Source organism: Mirounga leonina, unplaced genomic scaffold, assembly GCF_011800145.1.
Source record: "Mirounga leonina isolate KUSES-001 unplaced genomic scaffold, KU_Mleo_1.0 Mir_129, whole genome shotgun sequence".
NCBI lineage: Eukaryota > Metazoa > Chordata > Mammalia > Carnivora > Phocidae > Mirounga > Mirounga leonina.
This window is the reverse complement of record NW_023270323.1, coordinates 76,814,181-76,830,603: the sequence shown is the minus strand read 5'-3', so window position 1 is coordinate 76,830,603 and position 16,423 is coordinate 76,814,181. Positions and strand designations below refer to the sequence as shown.

General features: G+C 58.4%; 1 protein-coding gene across 2 annotated transcripts in view; it reads right to left on the bottom strand.

Annotated features, from left to right (window-relative positions):
* The window catches only part of WFS1 (wolframin ER transmembrane glycoprotein), a 30,571-nt gene extending 17,213 nt beyond the window's left edge, over positions 1-13,358 (bottom strand). Inside the window, exons 1-2 of one of the 2 annotated variants that reach the window (XM_035005333.1) lie at positions 13,209-13,358; positions 5,546-5,763 (exon numbers count right to left, since the gene is read on the bottom strand). In XM_035005333.1, coding sequence (XP_034861224.1) covers positions 5,546-5,759 — 214 coding nt within the window. In that variant the 5' untranslated portion in view covers positions 5,760-5,763; positions 13,209-13,358. The remainder of the gene's footprint in view (positions 1-5,545; positions 5,764-13,208) is intronic. The other variant, XM_035005332.1, reaches the window with a different exon arrangement.
* Between the last annotated feature and the right edge of the window lie 3,065 nt (positions 13,359-16,423).

The window sequence follows — 16,423 nt, the reverse complement described above, 5'->3', positions numbered from 1 at the left end:
AGCTCCGGGAAGGGGAGGGCCACCTGAAGCCTGCCGAGGAGAATGACGCAATACTCCCGTCTTCAGGCGGCTGCTGTCAGCTCCTTCCTCACCGCCCCCCAGCCTCCTAGACTCCCTGGTCCTCTCAGGCGCCCGCCATGGGGGCTGCAGGGAAGGGCAGGGTGAAAAGCAACCCAGGGTACATCGTGTGTCCCCCTCGTTGCTGTGGCCACCTTGTACCAATGCCCCACACATGGGATGGCTGGGCTGCCCTACACCAACAGGGTGGCCCACACACATGGAGCTGGGGACGCCTTGCACCAGGGGGTGTCTCGTCAGCCTTTGTGATGCTGACTCTGGTTCTCATGAACAAACAGGGTGAATAATCCTTGCCACCCCATCTCTGCCCAGGGCTGGCTAAGCTGAGGCAGGGGGTCCTGGCCAGGAGGTCCACTCTCCTGACAGCCTCGGGCACGGGTCGTGGATTCAGCTCCTTATCACACACCCAGTAGATGTGTACTGAGCACTGGCCGCGTGCCAGCCGGGGACACCAGGAGCTAAGGGCACCAAGCCGAATGAGGCAGGACCCCCGCCTTCAAGGCCCATCCAGAGGCTGGGCGAGGACTGTCACATTTCATCAGTACGGGCTGTGGAGGTGTCAGAAGTCATCGATCCTGATGGGGGGGTGGGCGGTGCTTCCTGGAGGAGGTGACGCCTGAGGCTTGGAACGCAAGTAGATAGTTAAAGGTAACTGATGAAGGCACACGGCCAAGTTTCCAAAGGTCTCAGGAAACCACCACACCCAGGACTCACCCGACCCTGCCACCCCGCCGGCTCATGATAGGGCATCCTATAGCTAGGGGGTCATCACACGGGCACGACCATCAGATGGAGCAGGGCTTATATGGGGGTCAGGACAAAATATCGTGTGTAGAAAAGTCCCTCGATTGTCATTGGCCAGCACCTTGACCAGAGCACAAAAACCCCAGCTGTTTATCGCTGTGACTTGTCCCCAGGACGGCAGGGCCTCAACACTCTGCATCTGCTCACACTCTCACATTGGCATCGGTCCCGACCGACCAGCTCTGCACCCCAGCACCCACCCATGGCTCCAGCCAGAGACCTGGGGGCCAGCCTTGCTTCCTTTGCCCCCTCTCCACCGCCCCTCGGCCACCGCTCTGCCCAGTAGCTGGGGTGGCCTCCTCTTTAATTTGACACAGAGCATGTCATTCCTCTGATTTAGACCCTCTAACGCTCCCCCAAACACCCTTCTTATCATGACCCTTGAGGGCCTGCCTGGCTGGCCTCCTGACCCTGCACTCTGACCCCTGCCCAGGGGGCCATCAGTCTTGGAGCCCTTGGGGTCCAGCACGCCCCCACACTGTGCAGGTCCTTCTTCATGTAGTCACCCGGGATCCCTCCTAGAGGTCAGGGCCCCACCTGCCTCACCCATTGTCTCTTGCACCTGCTGGGCAGGTCCTCCATCAGCACTGGGGTGAATGCTTCCTGGCAGCTACACCTCTGCCCAAGGGTTCCACCACCCCCGTCTGTGGCCCTGCAGCTGGGAGGCCTCACGGCGCTGGCAGTCCCGTGGCGATCAGCTGGGGCCCACCGCGGGTAGCAGAAAGGGTGTCTGTCGCTCCCCAGGCCCCCACAACATCAGCTGTCCCCCGCACAGTGCCTGCCCTTCAGGATGGTTACTGTTTGCTTCTGGCTCTCCCTGGCCCAGGGCTCCTGGAGGGCAGGCCTGAGCCTCACCAGAGATCACCCTGAGGGCCAGCTGACGAGCCCAGACTCCAGCCCAGCCGGCTCTGCTTCGGTCCTGCACCGGGCTCCCTGGAGAGGCGGCCCAGAGTACTGGGCACACGCGATGCCCACCTGCAGCCCTCCGATAAGCAGAGAGTCCCAGAGTGTGTTCAAATCTCGACCTCATGGCTCACCGGCTGGGGGCCCTGGGGGCACCCACTTCACCTCTCTCTCTAGGTTTTCCTGTCTGAACATGTTGGAGAAGTGAGCGGGCTAATGCCCGGCACGGAAAGCGTTACTTCCACACTCACGCTCGCTGTGACCTGTGGGTACCTAACCGGGGCTCATTACACCTCTGTAGACACGCAGGTGAGGGAACTCACCGGAACAGGCCCACAGAGCCCTTCCCCGGCAGCCGCTTTCTGGGCTGCACAGGGCCGGCAGGGTGGGGCCCACTGCGTTCGCCTCGGTGACCTGTGAGGGACGCAGAGCAGCATGGCCTGGACGTGGGGGCTGGGACCCCACGCCTGCAAGACTGCCAGGGCCTGCTTCCCTCCCTCTTTAGGGGGGCGGATGGCAAACAGAGCCCACGGCTGTTTCCTGACTCCCACCTGAAGCTTCTTGCGGTCTTGCTGCTGCCCTTCGAGGACGGTCTGCACTCAGGTTGAAACCAAGTGTGCTTACCCAGCCCCGGTTTCTGTGCTCTGCGCCGTGAGGCATCGTGGCTCAGAGCCCAGGGTCAGGACCCCTCGTCTGCCCAGAGGCCTTGGAAACAGAGCAGAGAACACGGCGGATCTTCAAGGAGATGCAAAGATCACAAGTGCCTAAGGACTGGGTGAGTTTCTGGAATAAATCAGGCACTGGCCTGGCGTGAACTTGCACAGGGGAGACTCTAGCCCGCTTCCACCACAGCTCGATCTCCGCTGGGCAGGGCTGGTGCTAACCCGGGAGACTCGGGTCACCTGCGGGCCCGTCACTCGGCAGCTGGGTGCTTGGGCAAGTCTGTGCCTCAGTTTTCTCATCTCTAAGTGGGGTGACAACAGAGCTGCCCTCACAGCTAATCCCCATGAGGGGATCAGATGTGGCCCACGGAAAGCCCCGAGGACAGGGCTGGCCACGTGGTACACACAGATGTGCGCGGCAGATGCTCATCGCGGGTTGGGGGTTTCTGCGTGGGTGGCACGGCTGAGCTGGGGGTGGTCATCTTAAGCAGCGGTCTCTCTAGAGGAAGGAAAAAATGACAAAGCCTGGGGGAGCTGGAGAAAGGGGAGGTGAGGTGTGACCAGGTGGCGGCAGGGGCTGGACTTCCTTAAGTCGTCCAGACCACCTAGGGGAACAAAGCCTCCTCTCAACGGCCTGGGACTGAGGAGAGATGGCCCAGCATCCCGCCCGTGGTGGGGGAGGGGATAAAGAAAGCCCCGCCCCCCCCCCCCACCACGCACCATGCACACGGCCAGCCTCCCGTGGGGGAGAGAACAAATCTGGAGCATACACATAGCAGCTAGACACGCACAGCCCTGAGCTAACATGAAGCCAATCACCAAAGAGGTTCGGGGGGGGGGTTGTAAAATAGCGGGCACCCCCCAGGGGTCTGAATAGGATCTCGGGGAAGGAACCAGGGGACCAGGCTGCTTGGGGACATGAAGCACAAGGTACGCACCATCTCTGGGCCCCCACGCCAGGTGCCTGTGGGGACGAAGGGGCCCCGTCTCAGCACAGCACCCCCAGCTCCTGCGTGCACCGGGGCCTGAGGGATGTCCACCGAGGTGCACGGTCCCGGCACTGGTGTGATCCCCACGCAACACCACATTGCTGGTGTGGTCACGCCCACTTTACAGTGCAGAAACAGGCCCGGTATGGCGTCCTGACGCCCTCAAGGACACATGGCTCAAGGGCATGGGCCAAGAGGGGCCTGTCTCTGGCCCTCCCTGGGCCACCTCAGGGCCCTGACGATCGGTAACAGCTTGTGTGGACAGACACGTGCTCCAGGGAGTCCCAGCTGGGAAATGTTCATGGAGAACCAGCGCTGGAGCCAAACTGCAGAAAGCGTTTTATAAACTGTGGGTTTCAACACAGCGAATCACAAAATCCATTCAACTGTCCACGAGCAGCATTGCTTTTACATAAAAGGAACAGAATGGCCCTGATCAGACTCCGCACGCGCGATAAGGAGAAGCGGTGTTTGGGAAGTCTCTGTTCCCACTGAGTGCGTGTGAGTGCGTGTGCGGGAGTGCATACACACACGTGTGCGGGGGTGCACTTCAGCTGAGGGTGGCACGGTATTTCCTGCTGTGGGTCGAGGCCAGGAAGTGTAGGAAGCAGTGGTGCCCTCTGAGCGGGTAGGGTTTCAGCAGGTGGAGCTGGGGAGGGCACATTTTGGGTGGAGCTTCCCGCCTGGCAAAGGGAGGTGGGGAAGCATGGAGGCAGGCCCGGAATATGGGGACCAGTGTTGCTGTGGGGGGAGGTGGGGACCTGGTGCGAGCGGGACGGCACGACCCCATCTGTAATCGGAGCGAACGGTCTACATGGTAGGGCTGGTTCCCTTGAGAGGAAGACACCCAGCGTGCTGGAAAGCGCTGTGGAAAGCACCAGAAAGAGCAGTGCGGGGTACCAGTGACATTTCCCACGAACATCAGAGCCAGAGGCCTGGGGCTCCTCCCGCCCACGGCAGCCCCTAGAGCATGAAGAAACTCTCAGACAAGGCTGGGGCTCCGGCCCAGGGACCAGTCCTGACCCCAGCTCCCTCCTGGTGTATCTCCATCATAGGCCAGAGCCACGACCATTATCACCCTGAGCCCTCCTCCCTCCCCCCTCCCGACCCGTCACCTGGGAGGCCTGGGGCTCTCATGGCCCCACCTCTACCCTGGGCGAGGCCGCCTCTTCCTGCCAGCCCTCACCCCTGCCAGGCCCTCTCCTCCCATCCTAACCCTTGCTCAGCATCTCCTCTTCCCACAGAGCAGGCTTCCCACCACCCCAGCCCTGGGTCCAGGGCCACTTCGGTGCTCCCCAGGCCCTATGCTTCCCTCTGCTCCCCACCACACTGGACTGCTGGGGGTCGGGGGCAGACCTGACTCACCTGTGAAACCCGTGGCCACTCAGGGCCGTGCTCATGAGCAGGAGGTGGACGGAGGATGGACAAAGCCCTAGCGCCCCTGCCCCAGGGTCAGCAAGGTGGCCGGCCCCATGACCCACCGTCCTGTCCCACTCAGGTCCTCACACCAGCTCACCTCTGCCCCTGGGAGGTGCCTCCGGGGAAGGCCTGGGGGAGCAGAAACCTGAGGAGGCCCCAGAGTGGCGGGGGGTGGGGGTGGGGCGGGCAGCCTGGGGATGGAGGACAATGGTCCACAGCGCATTGGGGACCCAGGCCTAGGGGCATTCCACGGTGGCAGCCGGATCCTGAGGGGAGTGGCCAAGGACCAAGTAGAGCTGCCGACCAAATGGCCCTGATGGGCAGGGGACCACGTGGGCTCCCCTGAGCGCTGTGCGGGACTAGGGTAGAGGGTAGTCTTCCTCTCACTGCTCTCATACTCCAGCGCCTGGTGCAGAACTGCCTGGTCCAGAACCAGCCCAGAGTGTGCACAGATCGGCACTGGAGCCATCAGGTCATAAATAAAATAGGGAAATGTGACCTCTGCTACCCTCCAAGTGCCTGCATCAGGACCAAAGCCCACTGTGCAGGAGACAGCCGAAGAGGCCTGGCTCGCAGGAGGAACTGGGCGGGGCTCCTGGGCCACGTGCCAGGACTTGCTGCTCGCCCGGCTTCCACGCAACAGCCCCGGCGTGCGTTCAGGACAGCCAGCTTCCAGCCCCAGCCCCTTACCTGTTTGATCTGCTCTTTCTCGGCTCCGAGCACTCGGGGCCCGGGCCACAGCTGGGGCAGCTGTGTCTCCCACATCTGGTCCAGGAGCTCGGGGCGCCTCACTCTTGTCCTGTTCCACTGAGGCAGTGGCATTGAGCCTTGAGCGGGCCTGGGGCTGCAGGGGTGGTGGAGGCTGTGGGCCAGAGGGGCAGGCAGGGGGGGCACTGGAGTCCATCCTGCTGGTGAGAAAAACCGAGGGTCAACACAGAAGGGCGGCCAGGCCCAGCCTGCTCTGGCCTCGAGTGTTGGGCAGAGAGGGGACAGAAAAGAGAAATGGGGTGGGGAGCCACCTCATGTTCTATGTGGGATCTCATTCAACCTCACAATAGCCCCTGAAGACCATGCCCATTTTACAGATGAGGAAACTGAGGGAAGAAATTCACTCAAGGCCTCTGGCTCAAGGGGTCCCACAGCAGGCATGAGCTCGGGCCCTACATCGTGAGGCCTGGAGTCCCTGCTTCACTGGATACGAGCCATCTGACCTCAGTGTCCGCATCTGAGTGGCAGGGATGGTGCAAAGCTGTGAGGGTCCAATGAGATAATCCACCTGGAGCACTGAGCATGGTGCCTGGCTCGGGGGGCTGCAGGGTGGCCTCCACATCGTATGTCTACCCCCAATCCGTGAAGGTGACCCTACTTGCAGATGTAATTAAGGATCTTGAAATGAGATCATCCTGGATTAGGGTGGGCCCTGACCCAACAACCAGTGTCCTGAGAAGAAGAGGAAGGAAACACAGAGAGAAGAATGCCATGTGACGGAGCCAGGGACAGGAAATGTGGGCTGCAAGCCAAGGGCCACCAGGGATCAGAAGCCTTCAGCAGAAGCCAGGAGAGAGGTGGGGAAGGATGGCCTCTCAGAGCCCCCCCCAAGGAACCAATCACAGAGCAAGGGTTAAATAAATGTTAGCAGGTAAGCGGAAGGGAGGAGGGGAGGGGTGGGGGGACCAGGAAGCGGGAAGGCAAACAGCCAACTGAGCCAGGATTTAGGCAGATGTGCCCGACTGCAAAGCCCTCCATGCGAGGCCTAAACCGCTGGGCTTAGATGCCACCAGATACGAATACGCACTAAAAAAGCAGAGCGAGGTGCCTAAGAACAGGGAACGAACTGGAACAGACTAGGCAGCGCGGTGGTTCTACAGCCCTCTCATGACAGGCAAAGGGGCTCAGTCAGTCAATAAAAGGGACCTCATGTGCTGATTAGCAAAACGGCTGGAACCACCACTGACACAATTGAGGGCAACAAGTCACCGAGCCTGGAGCTGAAAGCCCTGGGAGGTGCCCCAGCCCCAGGATCCCCAACCCGGGGACTCAGGATGGACTTCACGGGACACAGGCCCCTGAAACTGCTGGGATGACGTGTGCACTGGGTGGGGGACCCGGTGGCTTTTCCTCAGACTCCGAAAAGATGCCGTGACCCTCCACAGACTTAAGGCCACGCCCACCCTCTTCACTGCGCTGAGGAAAGTGAGCGCGGAGCAGGAGAGGCTGCCAGTGTGGAAATCTGGCCCCTCGCCCCCAGCTTTGCCGTCCTGAGCAGGCCACGCCCCTCTGCTTCCTCCACTGTAAATGGGACAATCCTCTCAAGTGAGGGCCCCTTGGGGACCAGATGTGACTACAGGCTGCACACGGGGGCCAGGCATCCCCAAACGCCCAGCACCAAGCACCAGGCCTGCCAGGGTAGGGGCCCCCTGGATGTTTCTGGAGACAAATGTCACAGGAAGAGTTGGGGCGGCCCCAGGTGCCACAAGCCTGTTCCCCGGGGGGCTACACAACCATGCCTGCCCTGTCCCTGCCACAGTGGGTCCTGAAGACGGGATCTGTGTCCATCACTCCCAGGAAGGAGGCACTCCTTGCCCCCAGCTCTGCGGTCCTGAGCAGGCCACGCCCCTTGAAAGTTATTTTGACTGCCGTGTGACATGCATAATACTTAGCCCAGAGGCCAGCCACAACCTGTGGTTGGGTCCCTGCAGTTCCTACCAGAATGTGTTTTCCAATGGAATATGTCCTTGTGGAGCACCTGGGAGAACTAGCTTGGGTTTATCTGGTTGGTTGGAGGTCGGATGGCTCGTGCCTGGTGAGGCAGGGACTCCAGGCCTCAAGACGTAGGGCCCAAGCTCATGCCTGCTATGGGACCCCTTGAGCCAGAGGCCTTGAGTGAATTTCTTCCCTCAGTTTCCTCATCTGTAAAATGGGCATGGTCTTCGGGGGCTATTGTGAGGTTGAATGAGATCCCACATAGAACATGAGGTGGCTCCCCACAGATTTCAATCTGGTCATTCCTCCGTCTGAAGGACTCAGTCCTTATTTTAAAACATCCCCCAGAGGCAAGACCAGAGCACGGCCAAGCCAATAAATCTGCTTGGAAATCAACGCACTGCTTCATGCTGTTTCCAAACTGTAGGCTTCAGGGAGCCCAACAAGGAGGCGACTTCTGTGAAACTCGCCATTTAGCCACAAGTGTAGACCAGAGTGAGCACGTAGCCAGCCACGGGCGGGGGAGACCCACGGTGACGCGGCACACGGAACCCAGTCACACAGGTCATCCCCTGACCCAAGACAGCAAACACGTCAGTTCTTTAGACCACATGGGGCCACATCCTGCCAAGCCACCTCTCGTGGCCTGTTGCCCCCAGAATCAAGGGCCACCTCCTTGGAACAGCAGAGCGCAGCTGGCCTTGACGAGAGCCAACTTGCGTCGGGAATAGCAGCAGGAACGGACGTGTGTCTGGGCGCGCTCTGCTCTCCGCGCTTGCCGTGCACAGTCTCGGGGTGCCGCACACAGCGCTGTAAGCCAGGTCCTGCCACTAGCCGGTGTGACAGACGGACAGGTGGCTTAGCCTTCAACCTTCACCCCATTTCACAGACGAGGAAACACGGGTCCAGAAAGGTAGGACCCGTGCTCGAGGCCACACAGCTCACGGTGTTGGAGCTGGAATTCAAATCCACCAAGCCTGTTTCTGAAAAAGGGGCCTCTCACAATCCGACCCTGGCCACGCCTGCCCTGTGCTCTGGCAGAGAGAGCGCCCTCTTCCTCCAGTGCGGGACCCAATGTGCCTCGTTCCTGGGAGTGTCCCCGATGCCTCTGCTGAGTCGTGTCTCAGGTAGTATCCCCCTCTACCAGGAGACCCCAGGCCAGGAGGGACACAATTTTACTACCACGAGACATGGGGAGTGAGTCTCAGTTTTACCCGGGACCTGCAGCTACTTAATCTCACTGTGTCTCAGTTTCCTCATCTGTAAAATGGGAATACCACCTCCCATGTAGGGGTGCCATGGGGATTAAGGGTGGGAAGGAAGAGAAAGTCATCTGCAAACTATGAAACATTAAAACGAACAATCAACCAACCAACCAACCAACCAAATAAACCCAAGCTAGTTCTCCCAGGTGCTCCACAAGGACATATTCCATTGGAAAACACATTCTAGTAGGAACTGCAGGGACCCAACCACAGGTTGTGGCTGGCCTCTGGGCTAAGTATTACGCATGTCGCACGGCAGTCAAAATAACTGTTTCAAATAAAATCTCTGCTTAGTAAGAATGGATGAATAAAAGAAAATTAATTTTCGGATTCTCTAAGAGTTGGTCAAGCCCTTTGGGGAGCAAAGGGCTTATTATTTTTTTTTTTTTTAAGATTTTATTTATTTATTCGGCAGAGAGAGAGATAGCGAGAGCAGGAACATAGCAGGGAGAGTGGGAGAGCGAGAAGCAGGCTTCCTGCTGAGCAGGGAGTCCGATGTGGGACTTGATCCAGGGACTCCAGGATCATGACCTGAGCCGAGGGCAGACGCTTAATCAACTGAGCCACCCAGGCGCCCAGGGCTTATTATTTTAAAGCAAATGAGACAATTCACTGCCAGGGTTGGGTCACAGGGAGGATCCCAGACCATCTCCTGGTGGAAGGACCCACACAGGGTCTGGCCTTTCCAGCTGTAACACGTTCTCTTTCCTGGGGTTCTGGGAGCCTGCATCTCATTCCCCTGGAGCACCTGCAGCCTTGCCTGGCACGCATCGGCGGCCTAATGTGCAAGGCACACCAGGACAGCCTGCCCTCAGGGAAGCAACAAGCTTATAGGATCTTGCTGTGTGACTTTAAGCAATTCCCTCCCCTCAGACCCCAGCATCCTGATGGCAAAACAGGAGCGTCTTCATCCAGCTTGGCCCCAGCTCCAAGACTCCTCCAACCTGCCTGCTGGTGGGGCGGCCAACCCCACTGCCCCCTGATGGCCAGGGCGGTAGCCTGGAAACCTGTCATTGTGTAAGATCCAAAAAAACAAAATGGCTGGCATTCTTTCCACGTGAGTCCCAAGGCATATTTTTATCCCATCAAAACACAAAATACCAGCACCAAGGAGCTTGGCCGAGGAGCTGCCACCCCCAAGGAGGGCTGCAGGGACCATGCATCTATGGAGACATGGAGCAGAATGACCCCATGTGGCCTTCTGCCCCAAACGCTCTAATCTGAGTGCAGGCTGGCCCCCACTCTGGTCCCCCGGGGGGGCAGCCCCACCTCTGAAACGAGCCGCCACACTACCATCCCAGCCCCAGGGAATAAGCAGGGGTGCCCAAAGGTGTCACACACAAGGGGGTGTGACACTAGCAAACTTGCCAGCACCATGCAGAGATGGCAGTTAGGAACATTGCAGCCCCTCAGCACGGTGCTCCCCTACAAAGATGTTAACCATGACCCCGTATACAAATAAATGTTTAAAGTCGAGGCAAATGTTGGTGTAACACGGTTAAACAGGATTTAAAGCAGCATGAGAATTACCCTGTCTCTTTAGAATGAAAACGAAATCTACCTGCAGAAAAAGATGAAAGAAAATGTCCCCCGAACTGTTAATACTGGCTCTCTCTGGGTGGAGGGATTATGAGTGGTTTTATTTTATTCTTTTTCTAAATGTATTTCCCTGATTTTCTATGAAAAATGTGTAAGGTGTGTGAAATGAAAACAAAACATATTTTAAAACCCGCCTGTGACTGAGCCCTAAGGGAAAGGGCCCAGGGGTTCCCAGGGTCTGAGAAGGCTGCTCCAGCATGGCCCGAGGCAAAGGGCTACTCCTCAAGACAAGGGCACAAAGCCCTTGGAGGCTCCCAGATACTTATTTTTGCTGCAGAGTATTAAGGGCCAAACCAAGGAACATTCCGATTCCACTCAATGTGCCAAGTCCATAGAAACAAAGTGGGAGGCAAGTTGGGAATGCCCAAATCCTTGACCAAGGACAGCCACGAGTGTCTGCCCAATGCCGAGCCCACACAGCACACCAGGCACCTGCTCTGAGCCCAGCCCCGGCGGGTCAGCAGACACGGACTGGGGGCTGATCCTTCGCTGGGCACTGTGCTGGGCCTCCCGGCCCCAGACAGCACTCCCATAGGGCTGGCCTTCGAGCAGCTCATGCCCAGTGGGAAGGATGACACCTAAACAGACAACTACAAAGATGGAGCAGCATTTGGGGTGCAAGCACCCAACGGGGGGGTCTCACTCAGCTTTGGAAGGCAGGGTAGGGATTGTGGAAGAGAGCCCCTGGCTCAGCCTTTAAGACAAGCAGGTGTGAGCCAGGTGAGGGTGGAAGGAAAGAGGAATGGAGGAGTGTGGGCATTCCAACAGGGGACTGCCCAGGAGAAAAGACAGCAGAGGGAGAGTGACCAGCCATGTGGCCAGGAAGGTGTGGATGGCTGGGAAGTGACCGCTGGGGATGGGACACAGGAATGAGAGAAGAGGCTGTGTGGGCAGCTAGGGCAGGTCCCAAGGGCCTGAAGGACTCCAAGCTTTGGAGGCAGAGCTGAGCCTAGGGCCAGGAGGAGTTCGGAAGGACAGTGCTGAGCAGGGAAGTGATAGTTAAAGAACCACTGGGGCTGTGTGGGGACAGGATGGAGAGCCCAGGAAAGGGGCTGGGTGACCATCCAGGGAAAGGTAAGGAGGCCTGGTCCAGGGCCAGCATCTGACAGCAGCTCTGGGGCCAGAAGAGACAGGAGTATCACCAACTGAATGTGAGGGGTGGGGAGCAGAGGGTGGCTTGGTTTGTGGCCGGGGGCCACAGCAGTGGTGCCACTTTCTGGGGTGGGGACGTGGGAGAGGGCGAGAGCCATATAAAGCATAAAGCTCCCTCCCTGTTATGATTCTTCTTATCACCATCATAGACCAGGGCTTGATCTCTGTCCCAGAGCTCAGGCACTTCTGGGGGCCGGGACTGAGCTGGGTCTCCTCTTTGACCAGCCCCCAAGGCCTGTCCAGCCCTGGCGTAGGAGGGGCTGGGGAGGCGTGAGCAGGGAGCCCTCCACATAGTCTTCCATCCTGGCAAAGAAGGTGTGATGTGGTCTCCCAGCAACCTTCCCTGTTTTCAAAGGTCCATCTGCTTGGGGGTTGGGGGGTGCAGGGGGTGCAGCAAAGGAGTGGTTATATAAGGGAACCTTCCTCTAAATCTCTGGTCAGACACCATGGGGCTCCCGTGAGAATCACAGCCCCTTAGAGACACAGGGGCCAGGACGGGACCGTGGAAAGCGTGGCCTCTGGGTTTCCGTTGATATGGCTCCCTCACTAGGGCTGCAGTGAGAACAGGCGACCAGCACGGAGGGTACCCAGGGCACTCTGCAAGTGACAGACCCCAGCAGAAGGGAAAGCCCTTTATAAACAGGCCAAATGCCAGGGGTCACTGTCCAAGGTGAGGAGAGGCAGGACTGGGCTTGCTAGAGGAGAGTGCAGATCAGGGTGCAAGTCTTCCCCCAGGCTCTTTGTGGTCCTGGGCAGGTCACCAATCCCCAGTAAGCCTCAGCTCCATCATGTGTCCACTGGGGCTATAATTCCCACTCCTATAAGCCGGGTGGGGGAGGGGAGTGTAAATATTGGACAAACGTTAGCTCCTTAGAATTTCTTAACATCAACTACAAAAACCGTTGGGAGGGCATGGTTTCATCACATCCCTAAGGGCTGGGCGAGATTCCTCAGAAAGTTTCCATCTGTCACAACAGAAATTAATGGTGCGGAGGGCCGGCGGCCGAAGGCCGGCTTCACCCCAGCAGGGGCCGGGAGGGACTGCCACTGCCCCTGCCTGCCCCCCTTACCGAGGAGGAGCCCCAGGGGGAGAGAGAGCGCCGCACTGATTCTAAGTGGGCTCTGGGGGGTTCAGCCTGACCCAGGGGCGGCCCCCTCCGGTGGGCCCGGTCCCCAGGGCGGGCTGGACCCCGGTCGCCCCCGCCGCCCCAACCGCGTCCCCGTGGGCACTGAGGGCCGCCCTGGGTCCCGCCGACGGCCGCGGGGGAAGGGCCATGACTGGGCACCTCGGGACCGGCGCTGCGGGGTGCGGGGAGGGGCGCCTCCGGCCACCCTCTGCCCACCCGCGGGTCCCCGGGGGCCACGGCTGCTGGCCTCTCGGTGCTCGCAGCGCGCGGGGTCCCGCGACTCCCGAGGGGGCGCGCACCCCCCCCAGGAAGTCTCAACCCAGGCCTGGGCGGGGGTCGCCGTGGGCGTCGCGCTGCGGGACCCCAGCCCCCCACTTTCTGGGGAACTTGTTGGGGGGGCGCTGGGAGCAGCCGCGCAGATGGAGAAACTGAGGCCCAAGGCGGACGGCGCCTCCCGGGTCTCTTTCCAGTCCCCCGCGCGGCCGTCCCCCTCCCCGAAGTACTCACCCGCCCGCAAGTGGGCCGCACGCGACTCCGCGACGCCTTCGGACCTCAGGGCCTGTCGCAAAGTTGCTCGCGAGGAGCCGGGCGCCCAGAGGCGGGAGCTAAGCAGCCGGGCCGAGCTAGCGACGCGAGCTGCTGCGGGAGCCGGCGAGCGGGGCCCACCGCGGAGGGGCAGGGCCGGGGGCGGGGCCGCAGGCCGCGCTCCACTCCCGACGCGGCTCGCAAGACGCGGCGCCGGCTCGGCCCGCTGTGCGGCCGGCACGCCTGCCAATCACCGCGCGCCTCCGCCAATCACGGGGCGCCTCGCCTGGCCGCCGCGGACTGCCCCCTGGTGCCGCGGGGCCGCAGGGCGCCGGGAGGGCGGGTCCGAACCGCCCACAGCGAAAGTTTCTGAGCCGAGTCGGCCCCGGCCCGGCCCACCGCGTCGTGGCCCGGCCCCCGCCCCCGCCCCCGCCCCGCCCCCGCCCCGCCGGGCCACGCCCACAAGGCATTCCATCGCAGAGGGAGGCCCCTTGCCTCTCTGTCAACAGGTGGTTGGGCCCTTGGACAAGACGCGGGCCACCTTTCACCCACCACTCTGGCCCCAAGGTCCCCAACTCCAGATTCATAATCGTTGCTATTGCAATATTAACTAACAATTGAGTGCCTGCTATGAGCCAGACCCCTAAATTCCAGCCCTGCCAGAGACGGAGAGGGCTCTCCCGATACAGGGATAGACAAATATGGCCCATTTAAATGTGTACAAGTAACCAAGTGCAGCTTTAAATGCACGAAATTAAACGCAATGTCGCACGCTTTTCACGAGGTAATTATGGGATTCGTTTAAGAAAAGATATCAGCCCTGATGCAAGGCTCAGGCAGTTTGGAAACGCTCTTCTTTCAGTCTCACCTCTGTGTCTGAGGAGGTGCAGCTTGGAGATGAGGGGAAGGGTCTGTCCTTAAGTCAGGGCCTTGGGAATGTGAGGTCGTGGCCCGTGACCCCCCCTGGGCTGTGTCTGCTCTGTGTCTGGTCCTCCTAGCCAACCTGGGATGCCTGTCCTGGTCATCATGACAGAACCTGGTTCAGAGTGGCTGCCAGAGATATGTTACCAACATGTGGGGAGCAAAGATCCCAGATGGTTTTGGAGATGGATTCTATATACTGAACACACAGCCCTGGGGACTTTCTTTCTTTCTTTCTTTCTTTCTTTTTTTTTAAGATTTTATTTATTTATTTGAGAGAGAGAGAATGAGAGAGAGCACATGAGAGGGGTTAGGGTCAGAGGGAGAAGCAGACTCCCTGCCGAGCAGGGAGCCCGATGTGGGACTCGATCCAGGGACTCCAGGATCATGACCTGAGCCGAAGGCAGTCGCTTAACCAACTGAGCCACCCAGGCGCCCGCCCTGGGGACTTTCATCAAAGCTGTGTGATTCACACCAATCACCTCATCTGATTCTTCAGCTGCCCCCCCCCCCCCCGGGGCTACCCTGTCTCATCTAAGGCTGTGAGGCTCACAGGGGAAGGAAGGAAATGGGCACAGAGCAGCACCTGCTTGGCCCCAGGTTCAGTTTTGGGGAGCTTTCATACATTGAGGTTTTCACTGCACCCCTAATGAGTGCATGGGGCTTGTTTTAACAATGAGAAAATTGAAGTTCAGACATGGGTAGTTATTTGCCCAATGCCACACAGAAATCTTTCACCTCTTATAATGTTTTTATTACAGAAAATTTGGAGAATTACAAAAGGTAGAAAGAAGAAAAAATCATTCAAAGACTATTACTGTTCATGAGTTGGGATCTATGCATATTGAAGAAGGGGTTTCCAAAGGTCCCTGTGTTCACACTGCAAGTGTGTGCACATACCTGTTTAATTAGGGCCAAGTCCTAGAAACAGAAGCACTGATCCTGGTAGGCTCTTTCAGGTCTCTAGATACATTTTTACAAAACAGATTTCTCAATATTGTTTCCAGTTCACATCTGAGGGGTACACACTGGCATGGGGAACTACCTTTCTAACCCCTTTCCTACTATAGTAAATGAAAAATGGCCTTCGTAACCTGCATTTCCATGCTAACTAATGAGGCTAAACTTTTCATGTTTCTTGATTTTGTTTTTTTTTTTTTAAAGATTTTATTTATTTATTTGATAGAGAGCAAGAGAGCATGAATTGGGGCGAGGGGGAGAGGGAGAAGCAGACTCCCCATTGAACAGGGAACCTGACCCTGGGCTTGATCCCAGGACCCCAGGATCATGACCTGAGCCAAAGGCAGATGCTTAACCGACTGAGCCACCCAGGCACCCCTCATGTTTCTTAATTTGAAAAGCACCTACTTTCTGATTCATCTATTGGGCTTCTTAGGTTCTTTGAAAACCGATGAGATGAGTTCTTCTATTTCCAGCCTACCTTCTTTACCACCTGTCCTCCCCATCAGCTGGCAGGATGGGGGCAGACCTGAAAGGCCTGTGCAGCCCACCCTTGGGGCCAGCAGCCATCCTCGCACCTGGGAGGCTGGGAGCAGACAAGCCTCCTCCAGGGACATGGGAGCACCTTGCCAACACTGTCTTCCTTGTCTACAAGAACATAAATGACTCGTCATTCACCCCCTTGCTGGTTGGCCACCACCCAGGAGACCACCATAGCCTGGTCCTTACGGGCCTGACACACGATCACAGAGAAGCCAAGACACTCCCCTTCAAGGGGACTCAATAAGCAGAGGACGAGGATGGGTTGAGCAGCCGGGGCCCAGCCTGGAGGCACTCCATGGAGCGAAAGACCTTGAAAATCATTGGCAGATTCAGAAGGAGAACCATCAGGGCGAAGAAAATGAGCCAAAAGGAAGATAACATGGAGCAAATGCCTTTCAGGGTGGAGGAAAAACACGTGAAAATCCTCTGGGAGAAAACGAGAGGCTGCGGGCAGTTCCAGGAGGGAGAGCACCCACCTCTCAGGAGCACCAAAAGGAGTTGGTGGGCAGACAGCAGTGAAAGAAACAAGGAAATTTCCAGAGGAAAATGTCTTGGGCTGAAGCTCTGCGGTGAAGGCTCCAAGGCCCAGAATGGGAGACCATAGCTAGCAGAGTTCCAGAAAGAACTAGTCCCAGGTGAAGGCAGGAGAACCAGCATAGTGCCAGTTCTTAGGGGACCTCGGAACAACTTCCAGGGACTGTGATGATCTGATCAAGGAACACTACCCCTGCTATGATGGAATTCTGCTGGGGAAAAAGAAAGAAAATACCCCA